The sequence below is a fragment of the Ammospiza caudacuta genome, chromosome 4 (genome assembly GCF_027887145.1).
Source record: "Ammospiza caudacuta isolate bAmmCau1 chromosome 4, bAmmCau1.pri, whole genome shotgun sequence".
NCBI classification, from domain to species: domain Eukaryota; kingdom Metazoa; phylum Chordata; class Aves; order Passeriformes; family Passerellidae; genus Ammospiza; species Ammospiza caudacuta.
Window position 1 is genome coordinate 51,593,546 of NC_080596.1, and position 20,015 is coordinate 51,613,560.

Below are 20,015 nucleotides of genomic sequence, written 5' to 3' on the forward strand. Positions count from 1 at the left end.
TTTCTAAAATTGTAAACAAGAACCAATTAATTACATTGTGTTCAAGTAACAGCTAACCTCAACATTCTGCAACATTCACCATTTAGGTTATATTAAACATCCTATAAAGATGTTTAATATAAGATGTTTAATTAGTAAGATAAACTGCATCATTTGGAATCTGAGGGAAGCAAACATTCTAGATGCAATAATTCTATCTCCACCTGCAGGATTACATCACGGCTTCCTGACCGCTTTGCAAATTTTGCCAAATGATCCTGTACTGCATGCACTTTTTTTAAATCAAAAGTGTTTCGTTTCTAAAATTATAAATAAGCCTTCTATAATTCTAAAAAACACACTGAATACAAACTCCATTTGGAGTGACAACCGCCATTTATTGAGAGATTTGAGGTATTTCCGAAGAGAAACGACACCAGCAAAGTTGTTGAATCCAGTTGTGTTGCACTGCAGGAAGATGTCCAGTTAGCAGCGCCCTATGGAAGAAAAAGGTACATTTCAGTGCAACTGTATTTTCTAAATCTCTGAGTTGGGTTGGCTTCAAGATAGGCACACACTCATGCTGCCTGAAATCCCTCACTTCACTGTCACAACTTAGCCATCTCTTTGGAATTTGAAAGGCTGGAAGACAGCAGATATACAGTAGCAAACTGTCTCTTGTGTAAGGAAGGAAGCAAGTTTTACTTACTACAGCACTGGCCACAGTGAAGGCAACCAGCAGAGACAAATCATGACAATGGTCCAAGTAGAGTGAAAAAACAAGCTTTCCTCCAAGTAAAAAATCTCAGCCTTTTTCCACCCATAAAAAAAAGGGGGCTATCCAATTTAACACTTCGGCAAGTATTTTAGAATCAGAGACAGTCAACATGTAATTTTGTTCTTTTGTTCAATCGTTCAATGGCTTGATGTGAAAACCATGAGTCACTAGGAACCAATATGCCACTTACTTCTGACCCTCACTGTTGAAAGACTGCGGCTTCGAGGCACCTGCAAGACAAAGAGAAAAGGAAAATCAGGCGTGCTAAAGAACTGTAACCAAAAAAGTCACCCGGGCACCCATCAACATTTAGAAAATCTGCACATCTATCAGTGCAACTCTACTGCTACAAAGTCAAGTTCAACAACTTTCTAGTTTTCTTTCACATCCTGCACACACACACAAAAAAGGGAGCCCTACCCAAAGCCTCTCACATTTTCAATATTCATATTTTAAGGTGAGGGTGCCTATGTCCATTTAATAAGATGGGCTAACAACTAGAAAAATATACACATTTTTAACAGTAACAGTAATAATTAAAAAACATTTTGTAACCACACAATATGCAGAACTCTGCTGAAGTTTCACATATCTTATTTGTACCACCTTCTCTTCCTGCTCACCCTACATTTCTTTTTGGCCCCTTTGATGCATTTCATAAATTAGGAGTAAATTTAGGTCACTAAGTCCAGGAGGCAGGAACTATGTGTTGTATATGTACTCCAAAATTACTGAAACACTTCCAGATGATGCAATTATTTATTTGGAAGGGCACTAAAGCAGAGTAGGGGCAAAGCATTCCAAGATACACAATTGATGCTTCTGAGAATTTAACTATGATCTACTTCTCATACAGTATCTCATACAGTATCTCTACTGATCCTTATACCAGGCAATAACTATCTGTCAGTTCAGCTTCACCTCATTCGAGACCATCAAGCAAAGGCACTTATTCCCAGTGTTAAAATGTACATGTGGCACATCAGCATTTTTAACAGGTTGCCTACATTCCTAGTTAAAAATACTTGATGCTGTTAACACTACAAACATTTAGCTGAGGCTTACCCCACACAGCAGAGGACGGCCACAGCTGCAGCTTCTGCTTCTAATCCTGCATCTGCGAGGACACTACAAGAGAAAAGTAGGCTCTTGTAAGTAAACCTCTTCTGCGAGAGAAGGTTTAATAAAGACACACTTTGCAAGCCATACTGGAGACAAGGTTTGAGGACAGAGAGGAAACACAGTAAGCTTTCTGCTTAGAACAGGTTCTGACAACAACCATTATCTGCATAAATAACACATGAAGGAAAATGGAACTATTCATCCTATATACAGGATGAGGCACTAAAACCTAATTGATGTTTGATATACTACTCCACCCATATAGGGGACAGTTAAAAACTTATCTTTTTAAATTTTAAAAACAGTGTTGAAATCCACTGACTTTCCCTTAACATTTTTCTTTAACAAAATACGTACCATAACCATTTTTTTAGTGACTACTTCTCCTTTCACAATAACAGTGCCATCTTCTACCAGAGGAGGCCAGACGTGATAGGCCACAAAGGGAGCTGCGAAATCGGAGTCAAAGCTACGATAGTACCTGTTGAAACAAACAGTACAAGAAATGTCTGCATTAAGTGCCAAAAGAGAAATAAGTTCCAAATCATCAATGCTGATAAAAAGTAGTTACTAGTATCTTTCCACATCACAAAAATATGTATTCTTAATGTGATCCTGTAAAAGAAATGGACTTGGAAGACAGACTTAGCAGAACATACTGTTTACTTATCCTGACAGACATTCTAATAAAGCCATCTAACACTTCAGAAGGCCACTAGACCTTAATTTTTGCATAAATCCCACACAAGCCAGGGCCCTGTGTCCACTGACAGATTAAACCTTCTGAGCAGCAATTTGGCAGACACAGTCATCCCCGCTTCCTGGAATATCTTGGGTTCCATTCTATTCTAAATTATTACTAGAAACCCTCTTAGTGATGTAAGGTGTTTTGCTTTTTAGAGCAATTTTTATGACCTATCAATTCCAATTATTTTCTAGACAACATGGAAGCACTCTACAGGTCTCTGCTAAAAAAGCAGCTTGACCCTATAGAAAAAAGAAAAATTATTAACAAAATTCTCATTTTTCAGAGGCAGTTTTGGTTTTGACCAGCTCTAAACCAGAAGAGATGGGAGCATATTAATAGTCGTATGTTGTACAGTAGCCACAGCCTGGAGGTTGCAGCAAACATGTTGATGACCCTGGTAATGACACCGACTGCAAGATCTCAGTAAGTATGACTTTTACAGAACAGGCCGGTAAGGAGGAACAAGATGCAAGCATTTTTTAAAAGGCAAATAGAGACTAAGCAGGGAAAGCTGATGATCATTTTCTTCTTAAATAATAAATTAAATATGCTCTTGAGAGTGAAGTTTATCCAGAAAATTGCTCTGCTGTTCACTAAAAAAAAATTGCTGACGCTTATGTACATGCTAGTATTTACCTTAAAGACATACCAAATTCACTACAGGCCAGGGGGTTTTGCCCTAAAGTAATGTTTAGCAATTGTGAACTGCTGTATTAATTAGGAAACAAGTAGACTACAAAACTTTTAATGGTAAGTCTGACTGAATATAGAAATGTCTTACATGTTCCTATTGAAGCATTCTCCATCAACACCATAGGCAATATCAAGAGGAGGAATGAGTGTCTGCATTGAATAAGCCAAACAGCACACCTCTCGAATCAAATTGCTGATCACAACGAAATCCAGTTCTCCTGGACATGGAAGCTTTGGGTTCCTGTTCATGCAGCAAACTACTTCCTGAAAATAAACATACATGAGTAATTTGCACTCACTAACAATTTTTTCACAGGCAACTGCAGAAATCCCCCCTAAATATGCCTCTCAGCTTTCTACATTTAAAAATCAGTATAAAAAACTCATAGTAATGTTGGCCTGGACTATTCCAGAAAACAACAACTTCAGAAAGAATGTGCTGCTATGAACAAACCAAGCAAGCCATTACTAAGCCATACATATACTAGTCCTAGCAATGTTGTTCTAGAAAATAAACTGCTACAAGACAAAGTCCATACAGTAACTCTTTTCTCCTTCAGGTTACAGTGCATTTCTAATTTACATATTCTGAATTTACTAGCTCCTGAAAGAGATCACCACTGCCCTTCACTTACATGGACACTGCAACAAACGTCATACAGATCCTTGTGGCAAGCTATATAATCCAGGACAGCAACTTCAAGTGACGTAGGTCCCCCTCTGAAACATATACCCAAAGTGTCTTTTACGTTTATTTTCACCCTCCAGAAGGCCATCTTTGCCGCACGGAAAGATTCCTGCAAAAGTAAAGAACATTAAGTTAAATACAGCAGACCCAGTTTAATATTTTATCTGTTATCAGAAAATTAATAATTTAACCCACTATCATCAAAACAAGGAGGAATATAATACATTGCTGTAAAGGAGAAAATTAACTCATGAGGAAGGAATTCTCTGATTGAGTGTAATTTATTTGCAGAAGGCAATGTTGATCACTGCAGATACCATGTAATTTTCAGACCAAATCACTTGACCAATTTCAGACTAAATTTCACTCTTTTAGTATCCGTACAATAAATCATTGACCCTGTTCCCATCTTGGGACAGGTCAGGTAGGACACTATATTGAGAGTTCAATGTAAAAATGTGAGGGGAAGAAAGAAAAATCAAAATAAAAAAGAAAGCTTTTCTTCTCTACACTTGACAGAAATGCTAATTTACCCACAATTTAAACCACTGCAGACATAGTATTTTACAACACACCTCCAGCCTGTAAAATAAGAAATAATATTTCTTTCTCACCACACATGCAATGTATACTATCCTCTGCACCGTCTCCAAGTTACAGACGTATCGCCTCAAAATGCACTCTGCCTCCAAGCGTTCTTTAGCGTAAATGAAGTTATAGCGAGCTATGAGGCAGGCACGGTGTGAAGCGCTGCCCCGCCTGATCCGGGGAGGTGTACAGGGCCTTGGGCAAAGGGCACGGCACTTGGGAGGACAGGGCCTCATGCAGGGTCTCACGCAGGGTCTCACGCAGGGCTTCACGCAGGGCCTCAAACGGCACGGCAGAGGAGAGATACAGGGCCTCACACAGGGCCTGGCACAGGGCCTCATACACGCCCTTGGACGACATGGTAGGCACGGTGGAGAGAGACACTTCAGACGGCATGGAGAGCCCGACCTTGGAGGGCAGGGTATGCATGGAGAGCAGGGCCTTGGACCACAGGGTCCACATGGACCACAGGGTCCGCACGGACCACAGGGTCCACACGGACCACAGGGTCCACACGGACCACAGGGTCCGCACGGACCACAGGGTCCGCACGGACCACAGGGTCCACAGGGTCCACAGGGACCACAGGGACCACAGGGACCACAGGGACCACAGGGACCACAGGGTCCGCATGGACCACAGGGTCCACAGGGTCCACATGGAGAGCAGGCCCTTGGACGGCAGGGTATGCATGGAGAGCAGGCCCTTGGACGGCAGGGTATGCATGGAGAGCAGGCCCTTGGACGGCAGGGTATGCATGGAGAGCAGGCCCTTGGACGGCAGGGTATGCATGGAGAGCAGGCCCTTGGACGGCAGGGTCCGCATGGACCACAGGGTCCGCACGGACCACAGGGTCCGCACGGACCACAGGGTCCGCATGGAGAGCAGGCTCTTGGACGGCAGGGTCCGCATGGACCACAGGGTCCGCATGGACCACAGGGTCCGCATGGAGAGCAGGCCCTTGGACGGCAGGGTATGCATGGAGAGCAGGCCCTCGGAAGGCACGGAGAGCAGGCCCTTGGACGGCAGGGTACGCATGGAGAGCAGCCCCTCACAGGGCATGGAGAACAGGCCCTCGGAAGGCATGGAGAGCAGGCCCTCGGACGGCAGGGTCCGCATGGAGAGCAGCCCCTCACAGGGCATGGAGAGCAGGCCCTCACAGGGCATGGAGAGCAGGCGCTTGGACGGCATGGAGAGCAGGCCCTCACGGGGCATGGAGAGCAGGCCCTCACAGGGCATGGAGAGCAGGCGCTTGGACGGCATGGAGAGCAGGCCCTAGGAAGGCATGGTGGAGGAGAAATACAGCCCCTTGGAACGCACGGTGGAGGAGAGATACAGCCCCTCAGACGGCATGGTGGAGAGAGACATCTCCGACGGCATGGCGGAGGAGTGCAGCGGGAAAGCCTACGACACACAAGCAAAGAAGCTTCATGTCACTTTACCATCCTCAGATGCTTTCCCTATGGCAGACTTCTTCGTCAATTTAATTTTTACAAGGGTAAGGTGAGTTTTGAGCCAAGTAATTAAAGAAGCTACAGCTGGTTAGTCTAATATGAAGGCATTTTCATAGAATGTTTTATGGCCTACAGCATAAACAGTAAAAGAAAAGTAATATGTAAAGCATATAAGGCCAAGCACTTTGTTCCTAGGAAACACACCTTTAACCAGTAATATTTTGGAGATTTGTTCCTCTTTCAGTACCACCGAAGAGTACTGCTGAAGTCAAACAAGTAAAAATTGAATACTACAACTACAGAGCAGAACTCTATAAAAGTACTCATCAACAAAAGAACTATTTCATACAGTTGCTCTCCATGTATTTTGTAAAGGTGCATTATTTGCTGTTTTGTCTGAAATGTAACATAACTGCTTTAAAATAAAATATTTGGGCACTAGAACAAATAACCTAAAGAGTTTATGTTCCTTCATAACAAAGCAAAAAACCTTGGCTTTTGTTTATATTTCAATTTAAATGAGGAAGAAATTCATGCTACCTAACATGACCGATTTCTATGATTCAGTGACTTCTCTGAGTAAGGTCTCTACCTGCTCTGGATAACAGACTTTTTGCAATCCAGCATAGCAATCTCATCCCGCAAGTTCTCAATCTTCTGCTCGTACTCATCTAGTTCCTCTAGCCTCTTTAAGTGGCACCGGGAAGCCTTCAGACTTAATGACACAGAACAGTCAGTCACAAGATGTCCTTCTATCAACGTAAACTATCAATTAATCCTCATCATCAAACAAAAGGAGCAAAAAAAATAGGAAAACTATTGACCAAGCTCCTTATGCTTGCTGAATAATTTCAGCATGCTTTCCTTATACTGAAATACAGGAAAAATCCAGAGTTTAAAAACAAATGAAACAAAGCAGACCCTTGATCTTACTTTAAATTGTGTAAGTGTATTGTGGCAGGAAAGTGGATATAGCACTGTGTGCTATAGGAACAATTACTGGTTAACATTTGGCGTCCTTATACTAGCTCAGATGATCAGGTCTAAAAGAAACTAATTTCTTTTTCACATTTAAGACAGTAACTAAACCATCTCAGTTTTCTTTCCATAGATTAAGAACCTATGCATTGTCTCCTACCAGGTTCTTGGGCTCTTTTTCTTTGCAGAAATATATTAGTCAGTCAAAAGACATCAGAAATGCTAGTCAAGTAATACCAAAAGCTAACAATTCCTCTCCTGCTGTCCCCAAAAGCAGGAGTGATTCTTAAAGATTGGCAGACAACCAGTGAAACAAGTTTATCTTCTGTCCTTTACTCTTAGTTAATAATAAAAACTATCCCAAAATCTCTGCTTTCCATCCAAATACCGGTATTACTGCTGCTTTTCTCTTACCAGAAGTGGAAGGCAAAAAGAAAATATGTTTTCTATTTATTTTGAAGGTATTCACCCTGTCCTTCCTTTTCCTTACTGGAGGACCCTGGTGAGATTTTTTTGAGACTCTGAATCAACAAAAGCTCTAACACTTATCAATTGATATGATTCTTGTTCCACCTTTTTAAGGAACAAGCTGACTGAGATGACCACAGGTAATAAGGCCACCAACATCTGCTAAGAGGAAAGACTGCCCAGTTCCATCCAAGTCAGCTCCTTCAGGAAGGACTTCTAGCAGAACAGTAGTAAAAGAGGGTTAACGAATTCTACTACAAAGGACAATTGGGAAAGAAAAGCAGATTTGGGAAGATGAGCTCTAGAAGTAGGCATGGGGGAAATCCAAAATTATATTCTTGGAATCACTTAGTAAGGGCATGAAATTATATCACTTAATGCACTGACCCAAGACTTCCAGAACGTTCATTGTTCTCATGGTAATAGGATGCGTGAGAATGTGTCTGCCGCGTCGAGCTGCCTCTTAAATGGCCGTGCAGCTGGTAATAACTGCACTAACTTGTATCTGAAGCAATTTATTAACTTTTATATTATAATGCTCCATAAAATATGTTTTACGCAACTAGACCAAAACTCTTCAGGCCTAGTCACTCATCTGGAAACGATGAGTGACTTCCTCCATCTTATGACAGTGGCTTTTATCTTCTTGGACATTTATGTATCAATTACATTGTATAATTAATTGCGACATGTTGTAGGTCCTTCAATAAATGTTACACTGTAGCTACTCAATTGATTTTTTTTATTTAGGGTTTGCTTAGTATGCAACATTTCATAGACTATAACTCCACAAGGGATTGTCATGGACTATACAGAACCTTTTTATGTAGAATACTGGCATGTCTTTCAACATCTCTGTCATAAGCAAAACTTACCAAGTGAATTTATGAATGTTGGTGTTGACTGTATCATTTGTACCCCACTTTGGATATATACACACGATACAGAGCTCAATGCATTTTGAAACTCTGGTTTTAGGCCAGAAATAAAACATTTTACAAATGTCCATCAATATTTAGACATCAAGGGAAAAAAAAAAACAAAAACAAAAAGCAAACAGAAAAAATTGCAGTTAATTTTTTTCCCTACTCTCGTTCCATCTGGTTGATCTGCACACGAGTTTCACTTAGTTTGTCCTCCAGTTCTTGCAGCTCACACCTTGGTTTGCAGGACAAATCTCTCAGCTGTAGCTCTCCTTCAGCTGACTCCTACCAGGAAATGAAGTCACACTGCTTGAATGTTCTACTTTATAAATTCCCTCAGTAAAGTACTAGAGCATAAAGGGCAGATGTATTTCTAAATATTTCAGCAATGACCATTCTTAAAGAAACTGAGAACAAAAGCTATTGCATTCTCTCTGAGACATAAGCAATACCTTTCAGGCACACCAAAGAAAGACTCAGTTATAGAAATAAAATATTCACTTATTTTATACTTCATGGTAGAAATTATGGAAGGTCAGCATATGCAGATTTACTGCCTGAATCATCAGAACAAAGCCTTTTGCAGATGTGTTGCATAGTTGTTTTTTTTCAGTTAGTCAACTCCTGATTGACTAAATGACCAACTCAAGTAAACTTTTTGGGAATTCGTGTATACAAAACAACAAAAAGTTATTAGAACACAGAAGTATCATTCCAGAAAGCACACTACTATACATGCAGCTGCCTTTAACAACCCATAAAATGGCCAGCTAGTACTGGAATTAGACTAGTAACTGTGCAACGTGCTTTTCTTAAAATTTTGAATGTCACATGCAATTACAAACCTGCAACTGGTATTCCTGGTGTACTGTCATTTAATAACTTTGTTGTTTAATATTTTGGGAGGGTTTCGGCACACCACCACTCCTGATTCATAATAGACTCGAACTCTTAAAGGATATCACTTTTTATTTGTCCTATTTTAATTGTGAAATATTTTGACAGATCAGGTGTAAAAATGAGAAACCAAAGAACATGGAGACATCACTATCAAATCTCAGGATCTTGAAGATCTTCCCCTAGCCTGAATTAGCAAAGTCTCTTATTTTCATTCAAACCATAAAGCCACAACAGATCTGTCTTTTCTGTTAGTATCAAACTGTTAGTATTACAACCCCTTCAGTAAATACCAAATATATGTGAACTCCAAATATGATGGCAGGAGCATAGTGGTATCATGACACACATGAACACTTTTTTTTTAACACTCCAGGAAATAATACAATGTTAAGATATCCTTAGGGTTTTTGCCTTAAAAAAAAAAGGAGCTCACAGATTAATGCATGGAGTTTATGCACACTTTCATCTTACACATGCATTTTCACAGTGCTCTTTTTTTCTAAAAAAGAGATATGGCATAAATACTGCTATTATGTTTCTGAAATGTAAATGGCAATTCCGTACCTAGAAAAGGAAAGCAGTATAATAACACAGATTTATTATACAAAGCAAATCCCTCCATAATAGCATAGTTGTCTCCATAGGTGTCTCCACAAGCAACTAAGGATATATTTCATTAAGTAAAATCTGAGGGAGGCTAATATTAACAGAAAGTCATTAAAGTGCTTCCACAGGTATAAATTCACCTAGTTCTATTCCCTTAAAATAAGTTTCTTACACACCTGAGTGAGGTTGTCACTTCCTGAAGCAGTACATATACTTGGCAGGAGACAGCCTTTTAATTTTGCTGCACAATCCTCTAAAAACACAAACGTTAAGAAATGCTAAGAACACGTACAGAAAAAGCCAGAGTTGGAAAAAATGGCACATGTGAAATGTGTAAGTAATTGGACAAGGCATCAATTTACCTCCTTGGGATGTTTCATTGAGAATTGAGAAGAGCTGCTTTTGAATTGCCTTGTTCGGTTCTAACACTTCACAGCATCGGCTCAGATTTCCTCAGCAGAATTCCCCTGTTAATAATGCGCATTATGACATCTGTGTGGGCTTTCTTACCTAAAGTTACTCCTGTTACAATCATGGCACATTCTCCCCCATAATTACATCTTCCCAACTTTTTCCTACTGGATCCATTAGAACACTTATTTTTGAATACTCATTTCTAATAGGCCAATGAGCAAAACAGGACTTCTATGACCCACTTCATTCACTACTTGAGAAAGCATAATCCTTTTCCATCATAAAGAGGATGCAACCACAAGTTGAGTTAAAATCTTCCAACAGTTATTAAAATAATAATCTAGCAGATTGTTGGATTTTAAAAAATAGCCTAATATCTGGTTTTCCATATTAGCTGAAAAAATACATATAAGGCTCTTATCTTGCTTTGTCTATTCCTAACCAACTTTTGATGGAGAGGTCAGCTCCCACTGCCGCTCGGCCCTCCTAAGGCCTACCTCCAACAACCATTTGCAAGATTTTGAAATACATGACACTGTTCCTCCTCCGGCCTCCTCTGTGGTAGCTTTACCGGCTACTCCCAACCTCCTTAAAACCGCCCTTTGCCTTGAATCTTGCCGACAGTTACGCCGGTTATGTAACTGTAACTCCTATTCAACCATGAAGTAAAAGAAAAAAACTAATTTCCCCTGAAAACACTGCATTTCTTTTCTCACCAACCACAGCAGACACAGTAGGTAGTCACAAGTTCGTGACCAACTATCTGCATCCTGAAGGTACAGAAACCTGGGGATGCCGGACGGAAAATTCTATCAAGAATTTTTTTCCACTCAGCAAAGTCACTGCTGTGAAGTCTCACCTTTCCCTAATTTTACACTTTCTCTACTGCTTCCACTGTTTCACCCCCTCAGCTCACCTCCGGTCACTCCTGGATGGACTCCATCTCACCCCTTCGGCAGCTCTTCTTCAACTAACGGCGCTCCGCCCGTACCGCCTGCCGTTTCTGAAACCGTTTGCCGCCAACGGCCGCTAGCCGGCCGCGCCGCGCGCTGCCCGGTAACCGCCTCTCTCGCGCTCAAGCTTCTCCCCCCCCAAAAGAGCCGGGATGCTGGGTAACCCCGTCTCACTTCCAGCAGCCGTTTTCCTCACTCGCACTCCTCACTCAACTCTGGCTTTTTCTGTACGTGTTCTTAGCATTTCTTAATGTTTGTGTTTTCTTAGATGATTGTGCAGCAAAAATAAAAGGCTGTCTCCTGCCGAGTATATGCTGTACTGCTTCAGGAAGTGACAACCTCACTCAGGTGTGTAAGAAACTTATTTTAAGGGAATAGAACTAGGTGAATTTTTTCCAGACTGTTCCTAGGCCCCAACCGTAGTCCTTCCACCGGCCGTTTTTCAACGCTCTCCTCCCTTCTAAGCACAGCCGGTACCGATCAAATCTCACTTTTAACCTCCAACCCTTCTTTTCAGGAAACCTTGCCACGGACAAAAAAGCGAAACAACTGAAGCTGTGGGAGCTTAACAGGTCTTAAAACTGCGCTAACTGGACGCGCGTTCCGGGCAGTGTCCCAGACCGGCCCGTGGACCGCCGAGCGAGGGCGGCTGCCTCTGGCCCCGAGGAGTGGCAGGACTCACCTCATAGTCCTGCATTTCCCGGGTGTTTCCCCCGCCCACGAGGCTGTTAATTTCTTTGGCCATGGCTAGATGTCAGCTCGCTCTGCTGTCCCCTCGGCAGAGTATTCTTCGGGCGGCGCAGGTGTAATGGAGATGGTAATGCCAGCCCGGGCCCCTTCCCTGGGCTTGGCCGCGTCCGAGGGCTTCCACAGCCGCGGTGGTGTCTTAACGGCTGGCGCGGCGATGGCGGTGCCACGGGACTGGGGGGGGGCTGCGAGGCGCCTCGCGGGGCGCGTGGACGGTTCGCGGCCGCCAGGTGACGCTGCTGGATAACGACGGTGCGCGCGAGCCGCGGGGACCCGGCGCGCGGAGCGGCACGTGGGGGCGCTCGCGGGCCCCGCGCAGCGGCGGCGGCGGCGGGGAAAGATGGCGGCGGCCGCCCCCGAGCAGGTCCGTCCGCAGCGGGACGCGGGCACGGCGAGGCGCGGCGCCGTCTCCGCCGGGGCCACGGGGGAGCGGGGCCGCGGGGAGCAGGCGGTCCGGCCGGGGGTGCTGCTCGCGGAGGGGAAGCGCGGGCGGGGGCGCCATTTTCTCCGCGGTGGGCGAGGCTGGTGTGGTGCCGGAGTGCTCCGGCTGGGGAGGGGAGAAACGGCGCTCGGGCGGCCCTTCCCGCCTTGTGCCCGGACAGTGTTCGGACGGGACGGGCTCGGGGAGAGACGGCCCGAGCCTGCTGTCCGGGCGGGGCCCGGAGCGGCGCCGTCCTGCCCGCAGGCGTGGGTGTGTGACAGACAGAAACACTTTGTGCTCTGTGTGAGGCGCCTGGCGTTGGAGCGGTGCGCGGACGCCGCCGCCGCGCCTGTCGGGGCGCTTGGCGCTGCCGAGGGGCGGGAGGCAGCCGTGGGTGCCTGCGGGGCTCCGCAGCTCCTGTGGGCTCGGCAGGGTCACAAGGAGCCCAGAACATATCCGAGGCTGCGAAGCCTCCACAGACTCGTCCAGGTCAAGCACCTTTGTCAACACAATCTCTTAATAGTTCTTCAACAGCAGAAGAAAATACGGTGTTGTTACTCGTTGCATCAGTGTGGATATGTGCAAGTGTAGTTACTTAAGGAGTAGTTTTAGGGTTCATTTCAAGTGAACAAACTTAATTCCATCCGAAAGATCAAACTCCTTCTTTGAAGATGTGAATCCCTAAATAACAAACCGTTCCATTCAAGGGAAGTGGAACAAAATTTTGAACAGCTACGAAAATACATTAAAGCTTTATTTTTACTATGAATACCTACAAGAGTTTCCTCTATTACTTTGTTACGTTGACAGGATATCCCTTACAATCTCATAACTTCAGATTATTACAAGAAAGCTACTCTGGCCAAGTGCCCCATGCCAGGTTTGAGGCCTCACAGTATCTTTATCAATGCTGCATGCAAGCAACCGGAGCTGAACACAAACCCTGTGCTGTCTAACTAATTTAAAAACTGTATCCACTACTCTTTTTGAATAGTCACTGGGAGTCTATCACATATGAGCACAACTAAAATCCTGTGTATTGGCAGATGACCTGCCCCTGAGAGGTAAACAATACCCTGAGAGGTAATGAATTTCTTAGTAGCTGGTTTTAGTTTATTAACTGTAACAATATAATTAATAATTCCTATCTGCCATGATAAAAATTAGATATAAAGCCATACATTGTCTGAAAGTATCTGGATTTTAAACTTAAGTCATTGTGCTAGCAGAGGTTGCTGTGGTTCTAAGCGCTTATTCTGACAGCTGGGTGCCAGACTTAAATCTAATACTGAACGTAATATCCAATATATCCCACTAGTCAATTTACATTTTTTGCATACATATGTGTATGCCATTGTAGCTAATTTGCATGCCTTTTAAAGCTGACCCGTGCCTTGTGTTACAGCAAAGCTCTAACGGCCCGGTGAAGAAGTCTATGCGGGAGAAGGCTGTGGAACGCAGGAATGTTAATAAGGAGCACAACAGTAACTTCAAAGCAGGATACATCCCAATTGATGAAGACCGTCTCCATAAGACAGGGTTACGTGGCAGGAAAGGCAACTTGGCCATATGTGTGATTGTTGTTCTTTTTATTTTGGCTGTCATCAATCTGATTGTGAGTATAATAGCTATAGTGTGAGCAACATTAGGTCATACTTCATTTTGACAGTTCAGTAAAAAAAAGTTTCCAGTATGGCTGAGGACTTAAAACATACTGAAGGAGATTCTCATTTTTCTTCTCTCTTTTTAGTTCTTTTTTAGTCTGAGCAAGGTTAGATGGAAGAATGGTGTAAGTTCAGGCATGAGTATTTAATGGTCACCTCATGAGAAGTGTTATTAGTACATATGCATTCAGGATTATATGGCATATAAAACATGGTTATATTTTATGTTACAGAACTGTATGTGAACATTCAGAATTAACAAGCCACTGTACTTTAAAGCTTCATTGTTCTAATCATCACATTTTTATTGCGTGTTCAATGAGAAGTAACAAATTATTTTTCATAATTGCACATCCATCTGGGAGGATGCATTCTTGCAGTTCAACATGTTATATATATACCAAGCTGAACTGTTCAGGAAATTTGTTTAATTAATTATTACCCTTAAACAGAAAAAATATGTAAGTATGGATGTGATTTAATATTTCATATCTATTTCATATATATAATATATATATAAATCATTTCAGTTACTGTTTCGAGTAAGTCTAAAACTAATTTTAAATGCTTTTCATAATTAAATGTGTTATGATGTTTTCAGTAGGAGCAAACTAAAGTCAACTCACACTTAAAGCTCACTTTAACACTGGCATTAATAATTGTTCAAATAAAACATCTAATTAATAAAATAATTGAACAATCAACATAATCCTTGAAAATGTGTTTCTCTTTCAGATTACCCTGGTTATCTGGGCAGTGATAAGAATTGGTCCCAATGGTTGTGACAGCATGGAATTCCACGAGAGTGGCTTGCTGCGGTTCAAGCAGGTGTCTGACATGGGCGTTATCCATCCCTTATATAAAAGCACTGTGGGAGGGAGACGGAACGAAGACTTGGTGATCACTGGCAATAATCAGCCTGTAAGTTATACCATGAATTGAAAGTGTGTGAGCCACACTAGAGAATTACACTCACACTGCTGATAAATGTTACATTTGAAACATCATTAAATTCATGCCTTTGTTTCTGAAGATTGTATTTCAGCAAGGAACAACCAAGCTTAGTGTGGAAAAAGACAAAACTTCTATCACCAGTGATATTGGCATGGAATTTGTTGACCCACGAACACAAAATACTTTGTTCAGCACCGACTATGAAACTCATGAGTTTCATCTGCCAAATGGAGTTAAAATCTTGAATGTACAAAAGGCCTCTACAGAGAGGGTATGTTTCTTATTTTTTGTAAGTAATGAGAATACAGCCCATTGTTTGTTTGTGTAAGAGTAGAGTTAGTGGTTTTATAGGGGGTTGAGTGTGCCTTTGGAAGCACTGAGCAACCCTGTTGCAGAAAAAACACAACTATAAATAGATAGGAGGAACAGATTCAGTGAAAACAGAGGGGTAAATTTACATAATCTGTTTTAGCAGGAAGCCCATATTTGGTACAAGTGCTAGCTGTGTATCCCATAAAATTGTCATATGAATTGTTGTCTTTATACAAAAAATTAATTTTACGTACCTTCCAAAATTCTGTTTTGAAATTCACCATGGAAAATAACAAATATGCAGAAGCTAGTGGGCAGAAGGGAAATTCAAGTTTTTTATTAAATTGCACAGCACTGCTTTCAGGGTAATTAAAGTTACTCAGACAAACACAAGTGGCACATAGTCACTAATCCATAATACAGTTTTTTTGGTTGTGTTCTTAGATTACCAGCAATGCAACCAGTGATCTAAACATAAAGGTTGATGGTCGTGCCATTGTCCGGGGGAATGAAGGTGTTTTCATCACAGGCAAGACAATTGAGTTTCGAATGGGTGGAAACATGGAACTTAAAGCAGTAAGTACTTCAAATCGAAGCAATTTTTTTTTAACAGCTTAGTTTCAAATTTAGGCTGATAGTAAACTGATGTAGCTTTATATAGCTTCAAATTTTATATAATTTACTTATGCATACAAGTCAGTATATTTAGTAGGATTTAAATAGATGATTTATTACTTTGCTGTTAAGTAGTGGTTGAGTAGCTTCAGGTAACACTGATTTACTACTGTTAAGACACCAAAAACCTACTATGCAGTTAAAGCTAAGCTATTGACATCAATACCAAAGGGAGTAAATTTCCTCTGGAAGCTTAACCAGGGTTGACAACCTTTGCCAGACGAGCAGTGCATATAGTTTGGAGCATTACCTTCTGTGCTGCTGCTGTAAGACTCACTAGCATTCCTTTAAGATTTTTGGAGATTAAGATGGCAGTATATGTGCAGTGATGGAAAAAAAGGATAAAAATAGAGGTATATGCACTTTCAAGTGTGAATGAATTTCATGTATGAATTCAATTGCCTGTTTCATGTCCATATTTTACATTTACTGCAATTGCTAATAAGAATGTAACATGAAAAGTCACCCTACTGCTGTCTTTCTCCATATCAATCCCCCACTGGAATAGCAAAGTACATTGCTGACTAGAAACCCATAGGCATCACTATAATTTTCATTAAAAAATTAAATATTTGTACACATACCTTTTTTATTATTGTTGATTCTACAGCCATGCTAGAGATGTTACTTATCCATTAAAGCAGTTTGTCCTTCTCAAAAGCAATCTGCCTTATTTACATTAAAAGTTGTAATTCTCCAATTTATTTTTTTTCCTCTCCTAATAGGAAAACAGCATCATCCTGAACGGAAGTGTGATGGTCAGCCCGACACGGCTGCCGAGCTCTTCCTACGGGGATCAGTTCAGCAACGGCAACTGGCTGCGCTTCAAGCTGTGCATGTGCGCCGACGGGACGCTCTTCAAGGTCCAGGTCACCGGGCACAACATGGGCTGCCAGACCTCTGCCAACCCCTGTGGAGCCACGCACTGAAACAGCTGCTCCTGGCACGGGCCACTTGGTGTTTACACAGAGCTGTGGGAAGTAATTGCATGCCTTCCAGGGTTTCTTTTTTTACAGCGGTTTATACTAACATTTCTTACACAGTATTTTTAAGGAAAGGCTGTTACGGTCAGCAATGTTAGGACATCGTGCTGTTAGCTGCAATAGTGGCACTGAATCTGAAAGCTTTCAGTGTACATGCATACTGAAGTACCTTCTTGAATTTGGATCAGTAGAATATATGTAAAGAACATGATCTTGGCATCAGCTCTGCTGCCTACAGTTGTCTCTAGAGGAGGTTTTTGTCCTACGTCTCAAGTACTTCCACAGGAATGTCAACTTCTTGTTGGAAATAGATTTTCCTAGGATGGCTGAAGTGGCAGACTTTTCTCTTCTTTCTTTTTGATACATTGATTTACCCCAAACTTAGGTGGCTTACCAGATGTGTACTAAGAGGAGTAGTGGCAGATTCACTTTAAAATATTGCATTATTTTTGCCATGTATTCGTTCTCACGTTGTTAAAAAATTATGCTATCATAAATACTATTTGCAAAGTAATACTGAGTATGGAAATTTAACTTGAATTTTGAAGTAGTCTTGTGGTTATTGAAGTGTTGCTTGAACTTCCATTCTATCTGTGCAGTTAATGCATTCTGCAGTTGCTTAATTTATGTGAAGTACTTATAAAACGTGTTTATAGTAAAAGTACATTTTTTAAAATGTACTTACAACTTGCTTACTACCCAAAAATAGTGTTTTCCTGGGTGTTCTAATGTGAATAGTGTCTGAGTCCATTAATCAGTAGGTAATAATCTGAGTATAACTGTTGCAGCAGTGTCTGAGTTAGATCTCTCCTTCCTCATAAATGTCAGTACTGATGCATTACTGAGAAAATCAAAACTTTAAATTCTGAAGTTAAACTGCAGGTCTGTAATAATTAATGAGGTGGTAGGACATCAGGGTAAATAGATGTGTACCAGAATTTGTCAGCAGTGAAACTATGGTGAACTGGGGCCTATTAGAGCCTTCCAACTGCTTTGGCAACAGTGAGGTGTTTTGTGCTAAAAATAGACCAGCTATTTATAAGATTCCCTCTTTCCTCACCCCATGTATTTCTTCAGTTTAAAACAGCTTTGTTTTGCAGTAGTGTCAAGTAACCTTAATATTGGAGGTCTCAAAGTGATTTTGTAACAGCTTTTTGACAAGTTTTTTGATAAGCATGCACTTCTTTACCTAAAAATTATGTGAGTTTTACACATTAACTTCAGAATTGATTATTTGAAGATAACTAGAAGATAAACTATCTAGCCACGTTTTACAGTGCTCAAAGTACCTAGGATTCCATAAATCACAAATCAGCTCCTGCTGTAACAAGAAATTAATATCCAAGGTCCCAGTTTCTGAATTTAGTGGCAGGCAGTAAGCACTCATGCAGAATGTGTATAGGTGGAAGTGATTTTTGGAGGGGTGTTCTTCAGTCAGGCATTATGGCACATGGGGGAGGTCAGAGGAGTCATATTTCGCTCACTGCTCAAAGGCAAACCAGATTTTGGTGCTCAGTAGTTGTTGCATTTTTGGGGCTGCACAGCAATGGAGCTGTTCTGACAAACAGAATAAGCAGAATATAATGTAGCAAAAACCACGGAGTTCTCACATTAAAGATTGTGGGGAAGTACTAACATTTTGCATACTTCCTTCATGGACCTTATAGTTTTATCAGAGTTAATAGTTACTAAACACTTCAACACTCATTTTGCTGCTTTACACCCACCTCTGCTGCTAAGCAGTGCCTCAATTAGTATCTGTTAGAGTTAAAAGGAGGAAATGAACTAACGTTTTTAGAATTTTCACTCTCATGCTAATGGAAGTTTGTCACTTTATGTATACAAATGCAAACACATATTAAAAAATATAAAGAGGAGTATCCTCAAAGCTGAAGTCCAGGTTGAAAATAACAGATACTACCTTGGTCAAGTAGGTTAAACACATATTAAAGCTCTTCACTGATTAATACTGACATGCCTATATGCTAGTATTGGATTCTTGTAATTATCAAGAGTTCTTTTTAAAATACTGTGTGCAATGTGCAGCTGAAAGATTTGTCACAAAGGTACTCTTAAATCATGATCTGCAGAATTGTTTTTGAAGTGTGGATTTTTTTGGTCAAAATGTAGCAAAACCAATCATAAATACCAAATGAAATAAATTATCAAATTTGCTAGCCACTATGTATTGTTAATATATTTTATATTTATATTATACAGTTTGAGAAATGTTGGTACCACACATGCCTCTGTTGAGCATTTACTTGTTTATCTTCTAACTGCCTAAGGTACATTTTTCTATATGTATTTAAAACATTGAGTGGAACACTGTTTATTTCAGTCCCACAGATGCACTTAAGATTCTGCATGTATAAAGTGTATTCTACATGCCTCTGTAAAATGCCATACTGGGTATGCTGAAACAACTTGCCTGTGAAGAGCTCTCACCATCTCTAAGTGTGGTGGTTGTTCCAGTGGGTGAAAGGCAGTAGAATTTCAAATGCTTGTTTTGAAATAAAACAATAAATTCTAAGATGCAGCTGCAGTCCAGAAGTGTTATTTGTAAGAATATAGTTTTTCATTAAAAATACATTGTTGTGTTATTGATATGACAGCTGGAAGGATAAAAATTGTTCCACACCTGTTTGTCATAGATTGTACGTGGTGGACTTTGCTCAGTGTAATTGTGTGCAATACCTGAAGCAGAGTTCAAAAGTCTCCACTGTTGTTAGATCTCAAGCTCCCAAGAAGTTGTGTTTCTCGACCAAAAGGCTGGAAAAGGAAAAAAAAAGGTTCTAATTGTTTTTGGGATAGATGGGGGGAGGAGGGAGGTTACCGGTTTATGAATGCTCTTTTTGAAAATAAGACTCCAAAACTGAATGTTCAAGGCGGAATGTTGGTAATGCTGTGGTTATTCGGTGTTGATTTTTTTTTTAATGTCAAACTCTTTATGCTTTCTATCCTTGT

General features: G+C 41.2%; 2 protein-coding genes across 2 annotated transcripts; one reads left to right on the plus strand and one right to left on the minus strand.

Moving 5' to 3' along the window:
• Positions 1-399: 399 nt before the first annotated feature.
• SPATA18 (spermatogenesis associated 18) lies at positions 400-12,037 on the minus strand. The gene is made up of 12 exons (XM_058804331.1): positions 11,914-12,037; positions 10,288-10,377; positions 10,102-10,178; positions 8,586-8,704; positions 6,643-6,765; positions 4,623-4,839; positions 3,956-4,117; positions 3,409-3,584; positions 2,237-2,360; positions 1,823-1,885; positions 948-987; positions 400-476 (listed from the first exon to the last, which is right to left on the minus strand). Exons 1-12 carry the CDS (start codon positions 12,035-12,037, stop codon positions 466-468), a joined length of 1,326 nt encoding a protein of 441 aa, XP_058660314.1. The 3' UTR covers positions 400-465.
• A 337-nt stretch (positions 12,038-12,374) lies between these two features.
• On the plus strand, positions 12,375-19,776 carry SGCB (sarcoglycan beta). Its single transcript, XM_058803250.1, has 6 exons — positions 12,375-12,403; positions 13,866-14,075; positions 14,860-15,045; positions 15,158-15,349; positions 15,835-15,966; positions 16,791-19,776. The coding sequence occupies exons 1-6, from the start codon at positions 12,380-12,382 to the stop codon at positions 16,992-16,994; spliced, it is 948 nt and encodes a 315-aa protein (XP_058659233.1). The 5' UTR covers positions 12,375-12,379; the 3' UTR covers positions 16,995-19,776.
• Positions 19,777-20,015: the final 239 nt, after the last annotated feature.